The sequence below is a fragment of the Haliotis cracherodii genome, unplaced genomic scaffold (assembly GCF_022045235.1).
Source record: "Haliotis cracherodii isolate W230 unplaced genomic scaffold, xgHalCrac1.p SCAF_8, whole genome shotgun sequence".
NCBI lineage: Eukaryota > Metazoa > Mollusca > Gastropoda > Lepetellida > Haliotidae > Haliotis > Haliotis cracherodii.
In genome coordinates this window covers 13194241-13221643 of record NW_027266341.1, presented here as the reverse complement: position 1 = coordinate 13221643, position 27403 = coordinate 13194241, and the positions used below count along the sequence as shown (strand labels likewise).

Sequence of the window (27403 nt, the reverse complement as noted above, 5' to 3'; positions counted from 1 at the left end):
TCATGGTGAGGTGAAATGGGGTTAAACGTCGCGTCCAAGATTACTGCACTTATATAGTGACGTGTATGCACGTATGCGTGTGCCTGTGGCTGCTAGGACTGGTGCCGATTTATAGTGCTATCTCACTGAGATACCATGCCGCAGTTTAACATGAATACCCAACTCAGACACAGTATACTGACTCCGAGCCGACCAGTCCTTGTTTTAGCCCCTTAATGCCGAGCGCCAGACAGGGTAACAACAAGTACCGTCTTTTGGTATGACACGCTCTCCGGGCGCGGTTCGACCACGGAGGCGGTCCATTGAGGTCTGGAAGATCTTGGTCTTTTCTTGTTCCAGTTCCAGTTGACGGATAGCAGATGTGTCACCATCAAGTCTGAGATGTCTAAAGAATGGAGAACTCGCAGAAGTTGAGACATGGCTCTGCATGATAACCTGTTGCGATAGTCAGTTCTGCATATGCTCATGGTCGAGAAACCACGTTCACATTCAGCTGAACTGGCTGGGAGAGTTGGAACAAGGTCCACTTATCCTAGAAAGTTTTTACAAAACATGCACTCACCTTCAAACAACAGCAACAAACGAAATTCATCCCCCTAATTTTTCTGAAACGTTCTTTTTCTACACTTTGCATCATATTCCGTTTCTGCAAAATCTTGCTTTTTGACACCAAATGTTGCAAGCCCGTCATATTTAACTAGCACTACTTTATTGGTGTAGTAGTATTTTGTGTGCGTGTGTGTGTATGTGTGTGTGTGTGTGTGTGTGTGTGCTAGTCCGGACTGATGCCGATTTACAGTGCTAGCTCACTGAGATACCATGCCGCAGTTTAACATGAATACCCCACTCAGACACAGTATACTGACTCCGAGCCGACCAGTCCCTGTTTTAGCCCCTTAATGCCGAGTGCCAGACAGGGTCACAAGTACCATCTTATAACGTCTTTTGGTATCACACGGCCGGTCCTGACGTTTGTATTAGATTTCCACACGTATCGCTAATAACGTATGTACATGTATGTCAATCATAATCAGTGTAGGACAAAAACCCACTTCGGGTGGGTTTCCGATAAATTACGAAATGAAAACAAAATGGCAACAGACTTTGACGTTAGAAGACGCCTTAACTGACTTGATGATTATGTATATAGAAATAGATATTTATTTACTAGAATTTTCAAATAGACAGTCGGGACAGCTTTCAGGAAATGTTACTGCCCAATTTAAAAGTAACTGGCATTTGGTTAGCAGGAAGGTGGCTATTTTGAACCTTGGTTTAGTGTCACCAGGACGTCATCATTCGTCCCTTTCCGTAAACATTTGGCGCGATCCGAAATCTAACGAGTTGTCACGAACGTATCTATTCAAATACTTGGCTAAGCACACAGAATCGATCATGGTTTTACGTCAAAAGAGATTATAGCAAGCAAAATGCGATTTATCAAATGACGAATATATTGACTTAAATCCCCCGAATAAAGTGAGGGTATATTCAGATAACAGCGTGTAGGGGGTTAACATTAGTGATGCAGGACTGATCAGTGTATTTATTACCTGTCATCGAACAGCCCAGGTGTGACACATATAGATAGTGGACCTGTCACACTGTGGCAACACATAAGTAGTGGGATACAGTACGCGATTGATATATACTATGAATAAAACACGTGCGTATCGGTAACAATGGTCAACAACTGGGTAGGACCTGGTTTTTCGCATTGACGAAACAAAGAAGTTGAAATCCACGTCGACCCTTTCTTCATTGACACTGCAGCTTGCAAATGCCACTTACTATAAAACATTTAGATCCGATACAAAATGTCAGTTACGCTAAAGCGTCGCATACACGTATAAGAATACGACTGAATCAGCGCTTTTATCAATTTCAGAGTAACAGAAGTTTGTCTAAAATTAAGATGTTAAACATGTTAAATGAAAGTAAATTGATGGCGTGACTCCAGATGTTTCAACACACATGAAGAGCAGTTTACATTTTTTAAAGGTGGGTTCCACCTTCCCTACCCTCGGCGTCATCGTTATATTTTACGGCCGCTTCTATTGCTCTTGCCCATGTGCTGTTTCAGACCCTAAATTCACACCTATTTGTACAGTTGAAGTGAGGTGAGGTGAAATAGGGTTTAACGTCGCGTTCAAGACTAATATAGCGAAGAGCTCGCCCGTGCTTGTGCATGCGTGCTTGGTTGTGTGCGTGTGTGCGTGCGTGCGTGCGTGCGTGCGTGCGTGCGTGCTTGTGTGTGTGTGTGTGTGTGTGTGTGTGTGTGTGTGTGTGTGTGTGTGTGTGTGTGTGTGTGCGCGTGTGTGCGTGCGTGCGTGCGTGCGTGCGTGTGTGTGTGTGTGTGTGTGTGTGTGTGTGTGTGTGTGTGTGTGTGTGTGACTTCTTGTAGGACTCTGGACTAATATTTCTTATAATGTTAGCCCACTAAGTTTAAACATGGATACCCAGGTCAGTATACTTAATGCCCAGCGCCAGGGAGGGCAAGAACCATCTTTCAGACGCTCTATCCACAACACCAGAGACTGTGACTAGACATCAATGTCGGCTGGGATTTTTACCCAGTTCTTGGGTGTGATATGACCTTTCTGCCAGGATAATAAACATCTAAAAGTAACAAACGGCTAACACAAGAATACGTACATAAACACGTATGTTGCCTGTGTCGTCTGGAACCGATACCTGGCTACATGTTCATCATAGGCGAAACTGTGGCGTAATTTGAAACCAGTACACCTATCATTCATTATACAAAGTCCAGGAGAGTCAAACATAAAGGAACTGTATCTACTCTCATTGATCAACATTCGAAAGATCCTGCTATAAACCTACACCCCGATCGAGTGCCACGCCCACCCATGGAATAACAACAAAAACATACCTTATACCCCATTGAGAATGAGCGCCTCCGGGTACATCTAACAGGGTATATCATCTATTCTTCCAGAGGGTTGAGTAGAGTATAAATTTTATACCAACATCTATAGAAATATATATCGTTGGACGTCTCTTTGAAGTCTTTGACATAGAACTACACAGTGTCAGAATACTCTAAAAGAGCTACGCAAGTATACATTCAAACACATATAAAATATAACCTATTTATTATAAGCAGTGGGAATGTATCTACGACTAAACTTTAATCTGATAGGGATATTGGTTTGTTTTGGGTTGTCGGGGAACAGTGAATAAATGTGAAACTGTAATATACAAATAAACAAAGCTGAAAAAGCTTCATGACAACATCAAATACTATTGAAAAGATTTCAGGTAATTTGTCCAGTCGCTTTGCGTATTGGTGTGCGACGCCACAAAACAGTGTGCAACTAAATTTTGTACTGAACAACACAAATGATGAATATGGCGAACATCTACTTCCCATACGAAGTGTATCAGATTATTAATTAAGTTTTTCTGGTACCGATGCACTGTCTACATGCTCAATAAACTGTTGCCACAACATGACTGGGGCGATTCACTCAAGCATTGTATTCATACGCGCTTTACAAAAAATACTTCAGCGAGTGAAATGACTTGCTAGGAACCTTATAAGGATCTATAGCGAAACGTCTAATACAGTAAAATAAAGAAGTTGTTATCCATAAATTGTCTACTTTCTAGTGAAATTACGTCTTAAACATCGATTATTTTGCGAATGATATATCATAACAAATATTATTACCCTCGTGTGTTTCCGCATAGTAAATATCATTCATCTTGAATAAAAGACTCCCATAATAGATTTTTTTTTTATTCCTGATACTTACGATACGGAAACACATTCGGGTCATAATCTCAGTGTATCGCCATTGATGCCAACCCTAGCAAGCTCATTATCTATATGTACGCCTCCCTCGGCCTTGGGTATTTTCAATGTAGAAATGACTCAAGTGAAACCTTTAGACAGGCAAGATGCGAATAGCTGTAATATGCCACGTGAAGTAAGTGATATGTTGAATACCGTATCTGCGGTATATGTATGCCACCACTACTTCCGCGCCACCCCTGTCTACATTCAGGGTTAATGAATTTTATGAAGCGCACGTAAAAGGTATAAACTCGCCAGCTGCCGCAATGCAAACATTCCAACATACATTTTATGATGAAAACACAATAAAATTATTGAACTATTCAACAGATAAACATATGATAGAAAATCTGGGATTTTACGGCTAGAGATGTATGAATATGAATCAAAATACAAAATCAATTATGCATCATATTATTTCTGGCAGACAGCCGGAGGTGTGTTTGTTTAAAACGCAGTGACGCATTGTACACGTGGAAGCTGGGTTTGATTGGGGAACTGTGGAGGTATTACTTGATGTCGAGGTCGCAAAATCCGATACAGGACCAAATTATAACATAATTATACAATAATATAAAATCATATATATCTTCAGCCTGTATCATTAAAATTTCGATTTTGATATTATATTATTTCATTCTGTCTCGAACGTCTTTCACAAAATACAGATCTATATTTATTGCACGTGGCCTTGATAACACAAATTCTGTACAAATATAATGTCACAAAGAGGAGATCTCATTTTGCAAGTAAATTTAGCACATGTCAACAGGTGATACTGTTCACAGAGATTTTCACGGAAAGTATTCTTGAGTGGCAATGAACTCGGTGACCCGTGAAGATCCGGGGTAGAAAAGATCTTCAGCAAACCATGCTTGCCGTAAAAGGCGACTATTCTTGTCGTCAGAGGCGACCTAACGGCATTGGGTGGTCAGGCTCGCTGACTTCGTTGATGCATGTCATCGTATGCAAAATACGTGGATCGGTGCTCATGATGTCAATCACTGGATTGTCTGGTCCAGGCTCGATTATTTACAGACCGCCGTCATACAGCTGGAATATTGCTGAGTTCGGCGTTAAACAACAAGCAAACAAACAAACAATGCACTCGGTGGACATTGACAGGACAGGGATGGTAGAGAGCTGTCGGGGACACATTTTTCAAAGATTCTATTTTTTGTATTGGTTGGGTTTAACTAAAATATCTTTGAAATGCAATCGTCTTGTGGTTAATTTCGATCATTTGTGCCAAATGATGGTGGCATTACAATGACGTTTGTATTCCTATATTACGTATTATATATATAAATGGCAAATGCTAAAACAACAGACATCCGACACAATTTCATGTATCATAAAACGCCTGTGAATACATTACCCACATCAAACGGTTTCTAACTTGTTGTCAATAGTTTGATACAAACTGGATTGTCATAAAATATTCAAGTTTTCTAACGTACCACCTCCCATGTTATAACATGTAAACCTTCTTTATTCAAGGTTGGAATTATCATTTCTTGGGCACATCCGCTTAAGGTGTCTTTAAAACTATTCATGTACATTTGTTTCTGTGTTAGACAATCGTTGACATCTTTCAACGGGTGCTGGGGCTAAAACGAACCCTTGCAAAAAAAAGTCTCGAATTTTGTTGGAGATAAGGACCCACCTAGTTGTATCTTTGGTGAAAACGGCACCATATACCCAATGACAACTAGTATGATACAAATAGAGTTTGTTTCTTCCCTTATATTTAAGTTCATAGTTTACATTAATGAAATAATGCTGAATCATTTAAAGGTCGCACATTTAAGAAAATCATTTATATTTGCTGGGTTGTCATGCTGTTGTTTTAGCTTGGGCGGTCTTCGCCATAACCCCTTCCAAAATTCAGGTGATGCAATTTTGACTGGACCCTCGCCTCCATTGTGCATGCTATACACAGAGCCGCTTAGCTGAGTCGAAGGATTAAGACAGGGGCCCAGTCTAGATGCAATTCCATCGATTTTGCAATTTTGGCAATCTGTTTTAAAACTGGCCTGTTTAGTTTTCACATGCCATTTGTAGTTTTATCAATTTACTTTATGGACGTTAGCATGCCGACGCCCCTTGCTATTATTATGTGAATGAGTGAGTTGGGCTTAATAACGCGCGCCGCTGTGAACAGTAAACTATAAGTTATAACACGGCGTGTCATCTTGATGCGAGAGGAAAGACAGAAGTGATGCAGGTGTCAGACGTTTAACACTCTAGTGATTCCCGGGTATGGCGCTGTTAACTTAAAACATAATCGTAAGAATCGGGCAGCCAGCGAACCCAAGAGCATATAGCTGGGTTTCAGACGTACCCGAAGGACGCAACTCTTCACGTCGAATTGCGGCGCATTAGACGATTGGGACACGTACCCCAAATTTATATAAGTAGCTTATTAAACATACGCTGATCTAGAGGGGACATTCATGTGTGCACGCGCGCGCGCGCACACACACAACTTATAATTATTTCCTTTTTCATTATTTGAAGTGCACCCTCCCCCTCCATCCCCTGCACCCATCCACCCCTCCCAAAAGCCACCAGCCCACACCCATCTCTCTTTTCCAAAACCCTGTTTTGACGTTTGTTTAAAAATTCTCTTCTGAAATGAAACAAAATAAATTCGCCACATGACGCGACTAAAGTAGATTTGTGCTAAGAAATAATCATTTTCGCATTATCTCCTATCCATCTTGCTCTTTATCTGTGATGTAAGATTTAATTATAGTATATCCATGCAATATAATGTCATCACAGGTAGTTGACAGGTGTATTTAGAGTTATCTGCCCCTGTGACCCGTCACCAGATGGCGTAACCCTTCCACGTTTCCGATTGACAGGCATGAAGCAAGCCCATGACAAGTTGACGAACGAAAACTTCTGTTAAAACAACTGAAGTCAACAAAATGTCTGTGGGGGGAGGAAATCAACAAGGGGGCTCCACCCACCCTCTCAAGATCTTCGCCAGCATATTCATATCTTTCATTGGAGCAGGAGTTCTGGGGCTCCCATTTGCTTTCAAAGAGGTAAACATTTCGTCACCGAATAGTCGGTCACGTATATATATAAAAGACATATGATAGGAAGTGTCAATATAAAGTTGTTTTGATGTAAGAATGTTCATATTCCTGTCGTTTTTACAATTTGGGAGAGAATTTTGTGTTCAACTGTCTTGTAATATAAACGTAAGCAGCTAGATCTAGAAAGAAATCTCTCGGATTAAGTAAAAAATGTTTGGTAGAAAAATACTGTACATCCATAAACAGGATAAAACTGAATAGATTGTACATTATTGGTCCATATGTTTATGTGCATTGACGATTTATATGCTCTTTTACATTTGGTCAGTTATTTGTATTGCCAGTGTGTATATGAGTTGTGAACTTGGTATTAAGGAGGTTCTTACCCAGGCTATATGTTAGCCTAACACTGATTGCATCTAGTATAATTATTAATAGTGACTGGCAAAGTACATATCTCTCCTAAATGATCATGTCCTATTATGTGATAACCATGATAACTTTCCTTTGTCAATGACATGATGATTTTGACATCCCAACAGATTCATTTGACTGAAGATTCTATATACAGTGACACCTTGTTATTCAGTGACCCTGTTAGATGTTAACAGGTGCAGGTTAAAATGTCACCTCAGCAAAACATCATCGATTTCTCAGACGAAAACGGCACCTATTTTTAATAATGATAAGAACAATTTATGCAGTAGTATATATGCTTTATTTTTATTTTTTATGTCATGTTGTAGTATATATTTTTTTCTTGGGCGGGGACACAGTCTGTTATCCGAAGGAACATTCTTGGCTGTCGGCAGAAAGGGGAGATATAGATTTATATGAAATATCTTATAAAATTAATATTTATTTCCTGCTTACTAAAATAAATATTAAATATATAGTATACCTGTAGTCCAATTTCTTGACATTTCCGCCAGATTCAGTTTCAGCATGACATAGATTAATTTAAGTAAAGGCCTCCCAATCAGAGTTGGTGAGTAAATCGGACCACGGACCTATATAACAAGTCCGTGATCGGACATAATTTAATTTAGCAATTATTTGTGTTTGCTAGTGACCATTTAAGTTTAATTTCATTATTTGTGTTTGCAAGTGACCATGTAAGTTTAATTTCATTGATTTTACTTGAAAGCATGTGATGTCTTTACAATATGTTTAGTTGTGCCTCCAAATCAGAGTCTAATGTAAGCTTTTTTTAACATTTCACAAATATTTTTGTTTGGAAGTGACCATGTGAGTTTAATCTATTTCAGTACCAAGGTAAAAAATATGAAGGTGCTGTTTTCTTCAGGCAATAGTGGTCGTTAGGGCTTTAGACAAGGTGCCGTTTTACCAATTGGTGACGTTTTGCCAATCGGTGCTGTTTAGCTATAACCCGATGTTAACAGCAATATTAGCAATAACTGTACCAACAATTCCTTAACTTATTTTTGTGAATCCAGACAATTTCACAAAGAAAGCAACAATCTATTTTAACAGGGTTTCCAAATAGATTAGAAAATAGAAAATGCAAGATGTACAGTCAGTTTCAGACATTATAACATTTATTACAGATACCTGTATTGCAATGTTTAAAATATATGTTAATGATTTGGACACATTGTTATCACGGATAGAAACTAACCCAGAAAGAGTGCCAGTCAAACTATAACATACATTCAAGTCCTGTTTATCTGACACTAATGATGGGAACCGATTAAATTGGTGTTATTTAGACCAGTTAATCCGACAGTCTCGCAATCCGACACACTTAATTTGCAACATATTACCGAAATCACCCATTAGTCAGTCTCAATAATACAACACAGTGATCATCGTACTCTGTGTTCATCTGCCCGTGAGTACACAGCCTATGTTTCGATGCGAGACGAGTCAGCTGGAAGCTACATATTACAACGGCTGCAGGAATAAACTTGCTTAACAATAAACGATTCATGCTTTAAATAAATAAAACAGGGTTAATCCCATGCTCAGATTACCTCAATCTCATTAAAACCCGATACAAGTTCTCGGTACCGCTGAGGACAAGTTGCGTGGCATTGATACCGCTTAATTTTGTTTATCCGACATACTCATTAATCCGACATAATCATATGCAACCAACCATGACAGATTAACAGGACTTGACTATATTCCCAGGTTAGAACAAACAAATGTCTGCTCTGCTAATAGAACCTCAAACTTTGGGGAAACATTCTTGATATACAGTTGTCTATCTTTTTTGTAATTTCGCTTTAACTGATGTTGTTTGTTTACAGGCAGGAATCATTGAAGGGGCCATCATCATGAGCTTTGTTGGAGTTATCAGGTAACGTTACATCCTGGTTTTCCTGTTTGTGTATAGCAAAACACTAATGAAATTAGAAAATCCCCCCGACAATGGCACCACCTCCGTGGTCTAGTGGTAGAGCATCTGCCTGAAGCGCGGAAGGTCCAAGGTTCAATCCCCAGCCACGTCATACGAAAAGACGTTAGAAGATGGTACTTGTTGTTACCCAGCGCCATTTCCGTCTACGTAGTCGCTCAAAGGGCCTCACACAGGGTCATAGACACATCTAAAGAGATAAGTCTTTAGTTTTGTCTTGAAAGTGTCCAGAGTTGGAGATTGACTAATTTCCACAGGAAGGGAATTCCAGAGCACAGATGCAGTGTGAGCAAAAGCTCTGTTGCCGAATGCTTTGAGTGAGACCATAGGGACACTAGACTGGAGTTGATGTGCTGATCTGAGATCTCGATCTGAGATCTCGTGCTGGCTGGTGTAGGGTAAGAAGTTCACTCAGATAGGAAGGTGCTGTACTATAGCAGCACTGGTATGCAATGTACACGACTTTGTATTCAATCCTAGATCTTATTGGAAGCCAGTGTAATGATTAATGACGTAGGCCAATATAATATGCAAAGGCTCTACATCTTACCATGTCACACTTATGACTTTGTATTATAGGTACTCGTTAAATTATTAATGATAGAACCACCCACTAGATGATAGGTTCATTGCCATGATATGTAGATTAACTGATTAGTTCTTCAACTATAACGTATAACATTTGTATAATAACCACTAGTCCGAAGCCAGAGTCAAGTGAGATTCTGTTTTGTCTTGTAAGATCAGCTAATAAAACGCCATATAGTCACACTGAAATGTATAAACAATGATGCTAAGCATGCTAAGTGTTCTGGCTTGTGGACCCATTTCATTGTTTTGGCGCAGTCTTAAGTCTTGAAGATAATTTTAGGTACCGACGGGAATCACGCACGCACGAATACGGTGTTAGCGTTGGGCATTTCAACGTGCATGATTCCAGCGCAACCTTTAGAGTTGAGTTGATTGGTTTAACTGTGATGCAGGGGTAGCACTATGCAGATGGTTGTTTCAATGAATGCTTGTTCCACCCGTGGTTGTTGATGAAATATAGTGACAGCTAAATAGACAGATTTTTTATTCATGCATCGATTGTCTTTAAATGTTATATTCAGTTATGTATGACTGTTTAATAATCTCATACCAACTTTGACTGGAGTAGGTCATGGAGTAAATGTTGGTACCTTAAATTACCTTCCAGACTGAAGTTATGACTTGATTTATGTGACAGGTAACAAGTTCGGGTGTTCTCATCTTGTGGGAATGGCGGTAGCCATTATTTATGCTATAAGAAAGTCTTGCAAGGCAACCATGGTCACTGGCACACTAACGATAAAAAGGCGTTAATATTTAATTTTACGTTATCATGATTTTTGCATGAAATTCAGTGCAAAGATTCGAGTAATAAGGATAACACATTTTTTTCCAATTTGCCTGCCATGGACACTTTGTGTAAAGTCCTTGTTCGATCAAACTTTGATCCTTTATTTTAAACATATCATCAGCTGATCACAGACAATTGATTTGGGTCAGGTTCATCTGTTATATACTAACTTTGACACATTGTGATATAACTGAAATGCTAGAATGCCGTTCAGCTTTATTCCTCATGTTCATATCAATGTTGTTTTCAGCGTCAAGGCTATGTTGTTGATCATTGACTGCAAGTACCAAATACTGGAAAAACGCAAGTCAAAAAAAGGATATGGCAATTCATCCAGTGTTGATGAAGATGGCCTCACAAGGTCAAAGGAAGAAGTTACAGACCTCCTAAAGGGAGAAGGGGCGCTTGTCATTCGAGTCAAGGATCCGCCTAAGCTACAAGTAAGTTACTTCTGTGTCATCTCAGCAATCACAATAATATCAGATTTTTTATTCCGCGACGACACCTTTGCATGAAGATCTGATGACCTCTCCATAGAGGGTTGCTTCAGGTGAACCCTGAACAAACTTTGACCATCCAATCTAAGCGAAAGGGGCATTGGTTCTTGAGCCAATCGGGTGTCAGCTTTCTAAGGTGTTTTAGTGTACTCACATTACCACCTGAAATCAGAAATTTCGATCTTAGCAACAGCAAACTGCTGAAACACTGACATATCCTCAATAGTACACCCTGATTGATGTAGATGTCATGGCTTTAGATGTCATGGCTTCAGAAACGACAGGATGTATAAAATATCCACAGCTGTTAGCTTTATTCAGAACTTCCTGATTATGATCACTTTCAAGATACTGAAAGCTTGTCTGATTGCTTCATTCACTTGTACCACGAGGTTTGACATCTCAACACTGATTGGCTGATGAGTTTACCCAGAGTTCAAGTAGACGTATTACAGCTTTGTGTCCTGCTTCTCACCAAGATGTAGGTGTACCACTACTCAACTCAGATCTGCATCTGTCTGTGTATATTTCAAGTTTTTGGGGGGGGGGGGGGGGCTAGGCATGATGTTATGATGATGATGAACATGGGGTTCCCAGACTGACGAGTACATTTTACATACACTTAATGAGTATGGTAATTAAATAGTGATGCCTATCATCTATGTCACTGGTGCGTAACATCATGTGTGTGGTTGCAGTTGAGTCATGATATTGTCTGTGTTTTTCCAACAGCTGCTTCAGTAACAGTTTTTTCATGTTTTACACGACTGAATTACATTATTAACTGTATTATTCTAGTGGCAGGATGTGGTTTCACATCTAAATATGTTTGTTGAGATTTCTATTTTAGATATGATTTTGTTCCTTATACATTGTAAAGATCAACAAGGCATGACAAAGTTTATGGACATGAAATACTGAAGTGCAGTGGCTTCAACATGAGGACGGGCCCTTTGGAGTCATTTCAGTCCCAGGCGAATTCTGCCGTCAAGTTGTCAAACTTCTACAACAAAATTACCAAAATGCTGCAGATAAAATTACACAATTCTGAGGTTAATTCTGCTTTAAAAACAACCATTGCCCCCTCAAAACCTAATACAAACTCATATGCATAGTGTCACTGCTATTTATTTATGGTTAGATGTAAACATAGTTTATGTAGTCATAATACCACAAGAACGTTTAACAATGTTTAAGAGTGAGAAGAGTTTTACTGTAGTATTCATATTTTATATGTTTTAACTTCATTTGAAATATTTGGGCATCATTCAAGTGCAGAAGTTTATAGAAAAGCTTGAAAACAATGCAAATTAGTGTATTGATTGATAAAAAGGGGAAATTCAGCGATTTTTCTGCAGTTCTGCAATAAGCAACATTTTCTGCAAATCGCAGAATCGCAGATTTTATCTGGGACTGTCATTTGTAAAATGTTGGAAGGGGGTAGGCGTGTCACATCACTTGGTCTGAAACATCCTTAATTAACCACAATTAAACTACGGTTATAATGAACTCAAACGGTCTAATTTTAGTTTTTTATAACAGTAATTCGTTATAAACATATTTACAACATCTATACAGCAAATGGCAGGGACTAAAAATAAAATTAAATTCGTAATATTCTTCAGTTTGTTATAAGTGTGTTTGTTAAAAACATATTTTACTGTATGCCCTTGGCACATTGTCCGCCTTATCTTTGGTTTGATGCCGGTTTGAATTCAATTTTTCTTTGGTGATTTAAACATAATAACTGAATTGAGATATAGTTCCCTGGATAATAGATGGTCTGAAAGTGTAGGGGAGTTAACATCAATACACTTAAACCATGTAAGAAGACAGCTGATGAAGGCAAATGCCAAGGATATGATATTATAGGGATCGATTTAAGGAACTTGATATAACTTGCACCAGGTGTATGTTGACATGAAAACCTAATTTCGCCAGACAAAACTAGGTTGAATCCTGCTCGCAATATGTATCAAAGTTAAACATAAATAAACTAGTCTAAATAAGTAAAATCTCTGATGACTGTGATGAATTACACATAACACAGGTTAAGGGATGTAGTATTATTAATAAAGCTTAGAGGTATTTAGTTTGTTCAAAGATCAATGTGTGGACAAGTAGGGGTTAGACAGACAGTCAGGTTGCATATTTCAATAACTGGTTGTACCGGTGTCGTTAAATCGAGCTGTGTAATAATGTGTATAATTAAGCATTCACGCTTGCATGAGTTCGGCATGTTTGATACATGTTCATCGGGTAATAGATGAACTGGACCATGTTCATGCCGTGTGGGAAACATACATATTCTCTACAAGCCTGAAGCTTGTATAATTTTCAAAATGCAAGTTGTAAGTAGGAAGCCATTAGCCCTCTGGCTTATTAACTCTCAAAGCAGCCTAGATTTTTATCATGTTTATGTGCATCTTCATACAGCTGCTGGATGGGTCTAGCATCTGCTTGCACACGTTGTCTCAGTCTGCTGAGGAGACGGAGCTGATTACGGTTGTGTATTTTTCAAAATGATGGGGCTTAACTAAATTAAGTGGTATACAGTGGCACATTTTACTCAGTCAAAAGTTGATTTGCATTGATCTCTAAAAGAAAATAAAGTTTTTATATGTATAGCATCTCTACTCAGCTTAAGATCTGGCTTGTGTGAACAACAATGGATTAAAATATAAACTGCGTTGATCTTAAAAATAATTAATGGATGTGATTGGTTCTATATTATTTTGTTGTTGTTTATTAAGTAATAAGTATTTAGTTTCTCTAGTTTCTAGTTAGTTTCTTTTATTTTCTAACAGTTTATATAGGAATCTGCAACAGTACAACATGGTACAAGCCTGACTTGACCGTGCAACAGATCTTGACAAACTAAATTTAAACTTTTATCCTGAGGCTTATCTCTTAGCAAAAATAAGTCAATCAATAGTGGTTCAGTCCATTTACATAAATAGGGATGAAACTGAGGTCCCAATGTGCCTGCAGTTATTTCTGTTGGAAAATTGGGATGTAGGCATTCAATTGTTCAATTTGTGTGTCTGACGTCCCCTCGGGCAAATATTATGTAATTGCCCTCGGCCAAGTGTTAAATATCATTTAGTTACCCTCAGGCAAGTAGGAAGATCGGGGCTATTAACTTTGAAAATTAGAAGATGCATTGTGTGTTTGTCAACTGCAGAACTACCTGACTAGTCATTTATCTATTCTGCACATCTCCCATTAACTGTTGCGTCAGTTCATGTAGTTTTGTTATTAAAATTAAAGGTTCCTTCTTTTCTCAAATTTAGCGGTGGGATGAGTATGGGTGGCAGTGGTGAATAGTTTATCTTTGCAAGTGTATCGTTTTGTATCGATAGGGAAAAAAATGTATCGTGCATCGCATCATTGAACGGAAACTCACAAAGCACCTAACAAGTGAGCCCTCATCAATCATACTGCTCGATAATAAACCTGATGATAATGACCTTGGTTTGCAGCAGCACACCTGTCTGTCGGTTCCACCATGGTTATCAACAGCTGTTTTCATTCAGCAGGCAGGCTGTGTCATGACTGAAATGCTACCGTTTTTAATGGTGTGAAATCCTAAATCAAACACATTCACCCACCATATTCCACTAGTCCTTACTGAACGTTGGGCAGTGTCGTAACCTGGGTGCAGTTGTACAGAGCGATCTTAGCGCTAAGGTGATCGTAACTCCCATACCTTACCATAGACTTTCCACTAGTCCTTACTGAATGTGGGGCAGTGTCGTAACCTGGGTGCAGTTGTACAGAGCGATCTTAGTGCCAAGGTGATCGTAACTCCCATACCTTACCATAGACTTTCCACTAGTCCTTACTGAATGTGGGGCAGTGTCGTAACCTGGGTGCAGTTGTACAGAGCGATCTTAGCGCTAAGGTGATCGTAACTCCCATACCTTACCATAGACTTTCCACTAGTCCTTACTGAATGTGGGGCAGTGTCGTAACCTGGGTGCAGTTGTACAGAGCGATCTTAGTGCCAAGGTGATCGTAACTCCCATACCTTACCATAGACTTTCCACTAGTCCTTACTGAATGTGGGGCAGTGTCGTAACCTGGGTGCAGTTGTACAGAGCGATCTTAGCGCTAAGGTGATCGTAACTCCCATACCTTACCATAGACTTTCCACTAGTCCTTACTGAATGTGGGGCAGTGGCAAAAGCTGGGTGCAGTTGTACAGAGCGATCTTAGCTCTAAGGTGATCGTAACTCCCATACCTTACCATAGACTTTCCACTAGTCCTTACTGAATGTGGGGCAGTGTCGTAACCTGGGTGCAGTTGTACAGAGCGATCTTAGCGCTAAGGTGATCGTAACTCCCATACCTTACCATAGACTTTCCACTAGTCCTTACTGAATGTGGGGCAGTGGCAAAAACTGGGTGCAGTTGTACAGAACGATCTTAGCTCTAAGGTGATCGTAACTCCCATACCTTAACATAGACGTTCGACAGTCGTAGCGCAACATTGTTTTGTACAACGGCACTATGGTCATTGAAGCATTAGCTCTTCACACTGAAGACCTTGATCTGAATCGCCACATGGATGCAAGGTGAGAGGCCATTCCTGGTGTCCCTGCCATGCTGTTGCTGAATATTGCAAGTGGCTTAAACATGTTAAACCATTACTGACTCACCTTACCATTATTACTGAGAACTTTTCTCCCAAAAAGCTGTCATTGTCATCTGCCATGAAACTGAAGTTCACCTTTTGTGTTCCATGCCATTCATTTTGGGGACAGTAGGAATATTTTTAATGACAAAATACCAGATTTAAAAAAAATAATACAGGTCATTTATTGATTAAAATCTTCCAATATCCAAAACACAGAGTCTAAAATACATCTCTGGTATAGGCAAACTAAAAGCAACTCAAAGTCTTCCTTCCATCTTTCACAGATAATTTACACTAAACAATGGCAACGGTAAATTCTCATTACCAACCAAATTATATACACAGGAGAAGGGGCCAGTCTTCTATGGTTCCGCATTTGCTCTGTGCAGGGGTTGCATCACATGGGCCTACCAGAATCCTTGATTGAGGGTTTGAACCTCTCTGCACCCCGGTATACCTCGTTGTTTGTCAGCACCATACCCGTGCTCATTGGTTTCAAGTGGTGAACATCTAAGACCTGCATCACTTTCCTCCAAAATTAAACTGACACGCAGGTGATTTAATTGAAATCTCGTTCAAAGTGGTGCTGTACCATAACCTGCTCGCTCACTCAAAATTTGTTACATGGGAGAAAACTTTTGAAAACGTTTTGAAACGAATTCCCCAAAGTATTTGTTACCAGCTACAGTGTCTGTACATATTCACACCAGTTTGTAAGGGTGCACGATATTACGGGTAAATCGGTAAATTGAGGTTCATTCTTTCCATGATACGTATCACAATGTCATGTTTTAATGTTGGTAAATAGGGTGATTTCAAATAGCAATTATTATCATGTGTTTAATGTTCTACACTTGCCAAATACATGTACATTTGAAATGTTTCAGTAATTCCAAAATGCAAGTTCTTATTGTGGAGTTCTTCTGTGGCAGTGGTGTAACGCCAAGTCACCACTGTCCCGGGGTGTGCATCTGTGCGTTTTTATTGAATAGGGGTAACTATTGAGGCATTTTTGGCTATTGCGATACTATTGCGATAGTTAAAACAACTATTGCGATACTATTGCTATAGTGGCCCTACTATTGCGATAGTTTTCATTTGCAATTATAGCAGGCTTTAGCAGCATATATTTCAGCATTTTGACTGACACCATCAGAATAATTATAACTTTCTGATACTATTTGTAAAGAAAACAAGAAATGAAAAGAAAACAAGTTCAAATTGACCTTTCAAAAACATGTTAATACAAAATTTCACTTCATGTAACTGGTTAAGTCTTAGGTTACTGCAGTGTTTTAGCACCAATGTGAATGAATGTGATTGAATGACTAGTATTTAACAATACAAACTGTCAAACTCTTTAATTGTTTTTTAAGAAAGTAAATGTACCAAACAAATTAACAATCAAAACTATCGATAGTTAGACAAACTATCTCCAATAGTATCGATTGTTTCAAGTTGCAATTGACAGTATACTATCGTGAGACAAGCAATCACAATCAATCGATAGTTCGATGTATCGTTACACCACTATTATTGAATGAGTAAACATTATGCTGTTCCAGGATCTTGTTCTGTTCCATTCATGTATTTCAATTGATGTTTCAAATTGCTTCTGTATTCTAAATTTTGAATTATACAATATATAGTGATACATATCGCAATACTGCCTTGTGCATTGTAAAATGTTGTGATGCACTTTAAACAACAAATACCCATCCCTACTAGTTTGATGCATCTGACTTTAACCTATCCATTACTGTCATCCTCCAGTGGTGTACACATATAGACACAATACTGATATTGTCACATATTGACTACTGTAACAAAGAGACTGATGAACTATTTATCCTGGCCTATCTGTTGGCATGAAACAGGCCATGAGTTGGGCAAGATTGAGTTATAGAAATATTAGCGTGGATGGTGTGAATATTGAGTGTGTGTGAAAAGGCGCGTTGGACACAGATGTTGGAAGCTTGAAGTGCCTCGGCTGCTCTGTGTGACAGGTGTTGGGAAGGTGGGAATATGTCGGCCATATATCAACTTAATGCTGTGCATCTCAAATTAGGCATTTTCATGAATGATTAATAACATTTTCTGAACATTGATTGTGTATAAATATTTTTATCATGCAGCCGAAATAATAGGTAAATCCATCTGTATTAAAAAAAGTTGCAGTCTCTTAATCCAGACCAGGGATATCCTTAAGATAGACTTTAACTACTTAACAGTCTTTACTTAGCAAATACGTAGGGTGATTGTGTAAGGTCTGTTGCTAGTTTAGACAGCTATGACAAATATCTACATGGTACATCGTGTCCATGTGTAGATTCTTGCTTGTTTGCTTAATGCCATTCTCAGGTATATTCCAGCTATATCATGTATATGACCATGGTCGGTAAATAATCGAGTCTGGGCCATGTATTGTGAGGTAAGACAGGTAGTTGAACACACATCACAAACATGGATCAGAATCATTGTGTAAATGTATTTATGCCATATAGAATATTGTCCTGATTGATTAATAGGTATGATGAAGTAAGGTCTCTATCTATATAAGTACTGAAGACGTTTAGGAATTCATATTTTCTTGCTTCTCCTAAATGTGAAATATGGATACAAATCATCAAATTATATTTTTTCGTTTTTATTTGTGCTAAGAAATACAATAAAAAGGTGATCAAATAATTATGGTACAGTTGTCACGGTTACACAGCAGTCCCCGACACACAGGTGGTTGACATTTGTGTGAATCTAACACGACAGGGAAAACTTGTTCTGATTGTCTGGGTAAGGGGAGAGAGAACTGTGCCATACGTCCTAAATCTGGAGATTGTTAGCTTCAAGTAATCTGACACCATATGAACTCTTGGCATATGGTACCAAATAAGGAGGCTAAGAATGTTTTAAAAACATGCAGTTGTGCCATATTTAAGATCATGATGATGTCATTTAAGTTACTGCTAGGACCGCACAGTATTTATCAATTATCGACCATGATGGCAATAATTGTTTTATTACATGATTTTGAATACATTATTTTAATTTGAACTTTCAACAACTGGTGCTGCTTCGCAACAAACTTTGCATAAGCTCTCACTGATTGGCTGAGCATATTTCTCTCCTTGTGTCCATGGCTTTATCAGGCAGGGCGATACCACATTTTATCGCGGAACAAAAGGGTGGGTTTGGGGCAGTACTGTGTTTTAAAGAAGGTCTTGACCCTTTGTCAACCAATAAAAATACAGATGTAACTTGTAAATATAATAAACTCTAATAATCTATTTATGTGTTCCTGTTTATTAGGTAATAAATGTGTAAATAGATGTAAGTTTGATTACTTTTAGATATATTTTTGTTGATTTTATTTATCACTTTGTATAACAAATTTAAAGATTTGCTTAAAACGTCTTTATTTGGCTCTTTGACATGTTTGATGCGGACCCGTTGTCGAAATGTGTGTCCGAGAATTTTATTCTCAATAACATCGCGGGAAATAGTGAATAATTTTTTAATTTATAGATAAAAAATGATAAATTGAAATGGAATACATATTTCAGACATTGTGAAATGTGACAGATTTAATAAATGAATGATATTACAGGTAGATCTAGGTCCATAAAAATATATACTATTTTGACGTGACGTGAGATAAACACATATTGATGATTTGAGATTTGCCGAGCGCGCTCCCCCGCTCGGCCTCGGTTAAACGGCTCATCGTCTATAACGCCCACCAATTATTTGGACCCCATTGGTAGTGTTGTAGCGAGGGACCACTGTACAAAGTTTTGTTATGATTTAACCTAAAATCAAAGACGTATACGCCTTTGCTCAAATCTACATAGAAATTCATCCACAAATGATGTTCCCCTTCCAAATTGATCAACAAAATGGTGGAAATACGGAAGTTCTTCCTCACTCACATTGTTGTCTCCACTGATTCATTACTACAAAATGGACCACCTCCATGGTCTAGTGGTAGAGCGTCCGTCCAGAGAGCGGAAGGTCCAGGGTTTGATCCCCTGCCGCTTCATATCAAAAGACGTTAAAAGATGGTACTTGTTGTTACCCTGTCTGGCGCTCGGCAATAACATGATTAAGTGGCTAAAAGAAAGCCTGGTCGGCTCGGAGTCAGTTTTGTGTGTCTGAGTGGGGTATTCATGTTAAACTCCAGCATGGTATCTCAGTGTGCTAGCACTATAAATCGGCATCAATCTGGACTAGTACAAGCAGCCACACACACACATGTGCATGCGCCTTGCTATGTAAGTGTAATTATCTTTGACGTGATGTTAAACCCCATTTCTCTTCACCTTCACCTCACTAAAAAATTGTACGTAGAAAATAGGATCTGCATGTACAATTAGTGTCAACCACTGTAAAACACTTTAGCTCCCAATATATCTCAATACAGAAAGTTCTATTGCAACATATTGCTGTACAGTGTTGCTGCCAATATACAGCCCTAACTATGTGAAATAAATGCCTCGTATTAACCTTGTTAACAGTGACCTTGTGATGTTCTGGACTGCAGTCAGCAGCATTCCAGTTAAGGCGTGGTTGCCTGTAAATGGGTCAAGTAATCATGTTGTTAGTAGAATGTGTAATTACCCCCACCATTTACACACGATCAGCCAGGTCACAGTCAGACTGCCGATCCACATCTTGTTGGCAGTTACAGGAAGCAAGCACTGCAGACCTCATCTGCCCCAGGACCCTCGGGGCCAGGATTTACTGATCATGAATAAAACACTTCTTGGGATGTAGGGATTCTGTAGGTTGTATGAGGCGACCATTTACATCAGGGGTGATTTGGTTGATGGCATGTGATCACACCCTTTGGTGTGGATCGTTGCTTACAATATCAATCATTCGATTGGCCAACCCAGACTCGATTATTCACAGGCCGTCATCGTAAGGCTGGAATATAGCTGTGTACGACGTTAAGACACACACACACACACACACACACACACACACACACACACACACACACACACACACACACACACACACACAGTGTCTTAACTAATGATGAGATGGTGTTGATCAGTAAGCTGTAAGCTGGGATGACTAAAATGCTTTGTGCAAGCATTGTAATGTAATTGAAGACGAAATACATGTTATATACCACTGTTAGTGATAACTATTATTCATTACAAAGAATATGTCAGTCAACAAATGTTAATGTCATGTTACGCTTTGCCAGGTTCCTGAAATGTATCTTCACAGGAAGATAAAGCACCTGTTTATCTTCCCTTAAGATATAGCTCTCTGTAAAATGGTACTTGTAAACCTCTTTGTACCTCATGCAAATAAAACTGTCTATCTGTCTGTCTGTCTGTCTGTCTGTCTGTTGATCAGTTTTTATGACAATTGTGACAGTGTCTTCTCTCATAATGGTCATAGTGTTCCTGAATACTACAGTATATAGTATACGTATATGACTGTAGATAAGCCGAAGGGCGGGCCAGTACCAGTTGAACATGACATCACAGAAACACAGACTTTCATATTTTGGTCACTGATGAACATTTCTCATGAAATAGCTTGGTAGATATTGTTTTGTTGTTATGGTAACACATTGTGACCTGTTCTGTTTCAGACGTCCGACCTGACATACGGAGACGTAGGTAAGTAGTGGTGCTGGAGAAAGTGGCGTGAGTGTCCTGATGGCCGACAGTCATGTGGAGGCCAAACTTAAGCCTACAATCTTGGATTGGTACCATGAATGAAGTTTGCATGATAGAATGATCGATTCTGAAGGGTTCCCAACAATCTGCAAAATACAGTGTTCAAAATCCAGGGGGACTTGGGTTGAGGTAGATTTAACATGTTTTGATGCTGTAGTGTTTGTATTAGCCTTTCTCCAAGGCTATACTGAATGATAAGTCCATGGATGTATAGTAATTCTATCCTTGTAATCATGGAAATAGGCAAGTCTGGACAAGCAAACTGTACAAAGATGCCATTATTTTATAGGGATAACTTGTTATTTATATAATCTAGGAATTATAATTAAAAGTATAATCATTTTCTTACATCAATCTATAATATTTCAATCTTAACATAAGCACTTCGTGACTTTCATGGTTTAATTTCGAACACTGAAATACAGTAACCATGGTAACCATGGCCAAAATGAACTCTCAAGCCTGATGAATTATTTTCCTTGCAGCCCTGTGTTCATAACTCACAAAACTTTGTCTTCCGTTATGGATTCCACACTGTTGATTTATGGCTTCTGCAGTCCCTCCTGCAAAATATTGTATTGAATTAACATCTATAGATATATATTAGATCTGATAAAGATAAGCCGCTCGTCACGCCAAAGTCCTGGGTTCAATTCGCAACATGGGTACAATGTGTGATGCCCCCCGCTGTGATGTTACTAGAATATTGCTAAAAAGCGGCGTAAAATAAAACTCACTCACTCACTCACAGATAATCTTAAATTATTGTTTTCTGCGGGTGTCAGTCCTTAGACTAAAACTGAAATCTATGTTGCCCAATTCATGTACAGGTTAGTAGATTCAAACATATTTGACACAAACTGTTGTAATATCAGGTAGACATAAACATAGTCCTTCATGTGCTTGTTATTTGTTTTACTGTACATATGAATGATGAATAAGCTATGAATAACAACAAAACTCATTAAGTATTCATTGCCCTAATATTTGTGATGTGTGTACCAACATTAAGCATATTAATTGGATACTTTGAAAATTAGGAAGTGTGACTGACTAATTGTGATTTTTTTCTGTTTGACTGATTGTTTATGAAGTTGACTACATTAAAGATGGTTTGGTGATCTGTACATCTGTTGACGTCCCGTAGTAATGAACACTATGATGTCTGACAACACTTTTAGCACAAGTAACATATTTTCAAAGTTATTAGCCATTAGTCCAAAGCCGGAATCGAGTACAACAGCCTGTCAGAGTAGTGGAGCATTTTTTGCGGTAGCCCGATCGGTATAGTTGTGTTTTCCCCGCATCGGTCGTCAAACCGTTGAAACTATTACTTCATGAACATTGAATATGCAAAATACATTCTTCTCACCATTTGTTGTACCACACAGTAAACACTTCACTGAAATTTAATTTGTAAATTAATGGAAACATAATGTGTGTAGTACCTGCAATGGTTCAGAAACCATATTACTATAATATATTTGCAACTTGTGTTGAACTTGTGATATATCTTAACAAGTCCCTAAATGATTTACAATATTTATTTACTATCCCGAGTGTCCAGTAAAAAGTCAAAAGTTTTTTTAGAACAGGCTCTTTTTATGTGTAAAATACACACATGAGCTATTGAGTATGAATAAAAACGGCATGTTTTTTTTTAAATATATCAGTTGGAGTTGTGTGGGGGATTTTGGATTTTGAGGGGGCATGAAAAAATGTTAACTATGGGGGGTTAGGGTCAGCGAAATATGATTTAGTCCAAAGGCTAATCTCACCACCACCAAACAAACAAGCACAGCTACACCATGTACTGTATTGGGAGGAGGGGGCACGGGTGGCCCAGTTGCTAAGGCGCCGCAATGTGCAGAGTTGCGTCCCTTGGGCACGCCTATGATTGTGGGTTTGAATCCCGGTTCGCCCGATTATGTTTCTAGGTTTGTCAGCACCATACCCGTGCTCGTGGGTTTCACCGAAGTGGTAAACGTCTAAGACCTGCATCACTTGGGGCTTTCCTCCCACATTAAGCTGACACGCCGAGATATAACTGGAATACTGTTAAAAGCTGCGTTAAACCCAACACACTCACTCACTATTGGAAGGTAAAGGTGCCAATTGTACTGATGAAAGGATTACCCACATTTCTCTGTGTGTATTATGTTCCTGTGTGGGTCATGTTGAAAGTACCGTCTCTGTGGTCTGGTGTAGAGTGCATGTCTGATGAGTGAAAGATTGACAGTTCAATCCCCTGGCTGCCTCATACCTAAAGAGGGCGGTCGGGTAGCCTAGTGGTTAAAGCGTTCGCTCGTCACGATGAAAACCCGGGTTCGATTCCCGACATCGGTACAATGTGTGTTTTTTTGTCCCCCGTCATGATATTGCTGGAATATTACTAAAAGTGGCGTAAAACCATACTCACTCACTCTACCTATAACATTATGTAGAGATGTAGGATAATCAATTTCCTATCAGAGGGTGGAAATGTAATTTCAAACATACCGGGGGTAACATGCTCATTCTTGTCTGAAAATTTATGTGCCAAAACACACATCAAATTCCTCCACTTTTAATCGTACACAGATGTGCAAAATAAAAGTATTATGTGACAGTATAATTTTCTATTTTATAGGGTTATGTAAACTGTAGGTGAACAAGTACTGCCTAATGTCTGAATGACGTTATGATATAATAAATGGATTTGTAAGCCTATGTACATGATGTATAACGTTACATATTTGATAAAAAAAATAACGACTGTAATCAAGTTCAAAACACGACAGAGAGAGATATACAAAAGCACAGAGAAAAGGGGCATAACACTGCTATGCTTAAAAGTAGGCCATTGTAACTCAGTTTTCCTTGTGATAACTGGATGTTCTGTTCCAAAATCAATCTACAATTAAAACACATCTGTGACGTCATTCTATTGTTTGAACGCTCCATTATTTTTCAGGAATTGAGAGTTGCTTGTCAACTGTACTTTGTCTTGAAGCAGAATTTGAATTTTTCAAATATTTTCAACTACAGAATATTTTGTCAAAGTTTAAAAGTAGGGATGAGTTTTAAGTAGGGGAATATCCTCGTAACTCTCCATTCAATGGAGAGTTACTCAGACATTCCCCTCTTCGTAACTTAGCCCTAACTTGAAAACACAGGACATTATTCTCCTAATTCTCTTACTATCGCCATGACTGGGGTGACACTCGCAGATGTTTCAAAGTTTATGTTTGCCATCATTAACATATTGTTTTGTCAGGGTCAGATAATTAGATAGGATTTCAAACTTCAATATTTTCATTGGCCCTGTGTACCTTCTGTTCCTAATCAACTATCGATTTAGCACTCGCCAATTACAGTTTTGTTGTCCGTTAAATTTTTATGTGGTCATTTGATGATAATTATCAGCATGATCAGCTCGACAAGTAGCTTATAATTAAATGTCCACTCAGTTGGAAAATATGAAATTAAGATGATGCCATGAAATATGACAGGGCTGGTGTTATGATACTAGTGTTGCCTACTTAACATTGAAATGCACAGGTGTGTTTTATAGTGGGTAACATGTGCATGATGGCTACTTATTTCCAACGAACTGTGTATCGGTTCTTAGCTCACCTGTATATCGGCTATGAAGCTGCTGGTGAATGTACAAACAGTAACATGGAACAATAAGTGTTCTTAGCTCACCTGTATATCGGTTATCAAGCTGTTGGTTAATGTGTACAAACAGTAACATGGAACAATAAGTGTTCTTAGCTCACCTGTATATCGGCTATCAAGCTGCTGGTGAATGTACAAACAGTAACATGGAACAATAAGTGTTGTTAGCTCACCTGTATATCGGCTATCAAGCTGCTGGTGAATGTACAAACAGTAACATGGAACAATAAGTGTTGTTAGCTCACCTGTATATCGGTTATCAAGCTGTTGGTGAATGTGTACAAACAGTAACATGGAACAATAAGTGTTGTTAGCTCACCTGTATATCGGCTATCAAGCTGTTGGTGAATGTGTACAAACAGTAACATGGAACAATAAGTGTTGTTAGCTCACCTGTATATTGGCTATCAAGCTGTTGGTGAATGTACAAACAGTAGCATAGAACATAAAGTGTTGTTAGCTTACCTGTATATCGGCTATCAAGCTGCTGGTGAATGTGTACAAACAGTAACATAGAACAATAAGTGTTGTTAGCTCACCTGTATATCGGCTATCAAGCTGCTGGTGAATGTACAAACAGTAGCATAGAACATAAAGTGTTGTTAGCTTACCTGTATATCGGCTATCAAGCTGCTGGTGAATGTGTACAAACAGTAACATAGAACAATAAGTGTTGTTAGCTCACCTGTATATCGGCTATCAAGCTGCTGGTGAATGTGTACAAACAATAGCAATGTTAACGGATGGTTCAACTGAGATAATGTAATGTGATGTCATTATATTTAAAAGATAAAATGACAGATAACATATGTCCCTTGTGATAATAAAGAACAATCTTTTTTTGTTTTTATATATATTGAGAGTCATGTTACATTTGTAGCTCACCTGGCTAAAAGTTGAGTCATTGCCCTTCCAATCAACCATGAATTTGTTTCAGAGGTTGGCAACCATATTAAAAACATATTTTTGGCACCTTTACTATTCCTGTTTTTTCAGACTGTAATTGGATTTGGTGTATGGTAGTTTGTAGTGGGCCTGACCATCCATGGTATGATCCAGTTCTTGATATGGTCCTTGATTAGATCTTTTCCTTGTGACCATGCCTTGAAACTTTCGCAAATATGTACAGGAACAATGTTTCTGAACCACAAAATACTGACATAGCTTAAACATTTGTTGTTAGTGAATTACATTCTGTGTTGCAGGGTATGAAGCCTTGGGTCACACAGGAAGATTCCTGGTGGACCTGGCCATTGTGGTGTCTCAGACAGGTGAGGTGTTGTCTGTGTGTCTCAGTCAGGTTAGATATTATCAGTGTCTCAGACAGGTGAGATATTATCAGTGTCTCAGACAGGTGAGATATTATCAGTGTCTCTCAAACAGATGAGGTTTGCCTGTGTCTCAGACAGGTGAGATATTGTCTGTGTCTGAGACAGGTGAGATATTACCAGTGTCTCTCAAACAGATGTTGTTTGTCTGTGTCTCAGACAGGTGAGGTTTGCCTGTGTCTCAGACATTTGAGATATTACCAGCGTCTCTCAAACAGATGAGGTTTGTCTGTGTCTCAGACAGATGAGGTTTGCCTGTGTCTCAGACAGGTGAGATATTGTCTGTGTCTCAGACAGGTGAGATATTACCAGTGTCTCTCAGACAGATGAGGTTTGTCTGTGTCTCAGACAGGAGAGATATTGTCTGTGTCTCAGACAGGTGAGATATTGTCTGTGTCTCAGACAGGTGAGATATTATCAGTGTCTCTCAGACAGATGAGGTTTGTCTGTGTCTCAGACAGGTGAGATATTGTCAGTGTCTCTCAGACAGATGAGGTTTGCCTGTGTCTAAGACAGGTGAGATATTGTCTGTGTCTCAGACAGGTGAGATATTACCAGTGTCTCAGGCAGATGAGGTTTGCCTGTGTCTCAGACAGGTGAGATATCGTCTGTGTCTCAGACAGGTGAGATATTACCAGTGTCTCTCAAACAGATGAGGTTTGCCTGTGTCTCAGACAGGTGAGATATTGTCTGTGTCTCAGACAGGTGAGATATTTCCAGTGTCTCAGACAGATGAGATATTACCAGTGTCTCAGACAGATGAGGTTTGCCTGTGTCTCAGACAGGTGAGATATCGTCTGTGTCTCAGACAGGTGAGATATTACCAGTGTCTCTCAAACAGATGAGGTTTGTCTGTGTCTTAGACAGGTGAGATATTACCAGTGTCTCTCAGACAGGTGAGATATTGTCTGTGTCTCAGACAGGTTAAATGTCATAAGTGTGTGTCAGACAG

The 27403-nt window shown here is 38.9% G+C and overlaps 1 protein-coding gene across 2 annotated transcripts in view; it reads left to right on the top strand.

Moving 5' to 3' along the window:
- The first annotated feature begins 6683 nt into the window (after window positions 1-6683).
- The window catches only part of LOC139449786 (uncharacterized), a 48148-nt gene continuing 27428 nt past the window's right edge, over window positions 6684-27403 (top strand). For both annotated transcript variants that reach the window (XM_071231315.1, XM_071231314.1), the window contains exons 1-5: window positions 6684-6876; window positions 9144-9193; window positions 10882-11071; window positions 21376-21403; window positions 26329-26394. In XM_071231315.1, the coding sequence (XP_071087416.1) occupies window positions 6757-6876; window positions 9144-9193; window positions 10882-11071; window positions 21376-21403; window positions 26329-26394 (454 nt within the window). In that variant the 5' untranslated portion in view covers window positions 6684-6756. The remainder of the gene's footprint in view (window positions 6877-9143; window positions 9194-10881; window positions 11072-21375; window positions 21404-26328; window positions 26395-27403) is intronic.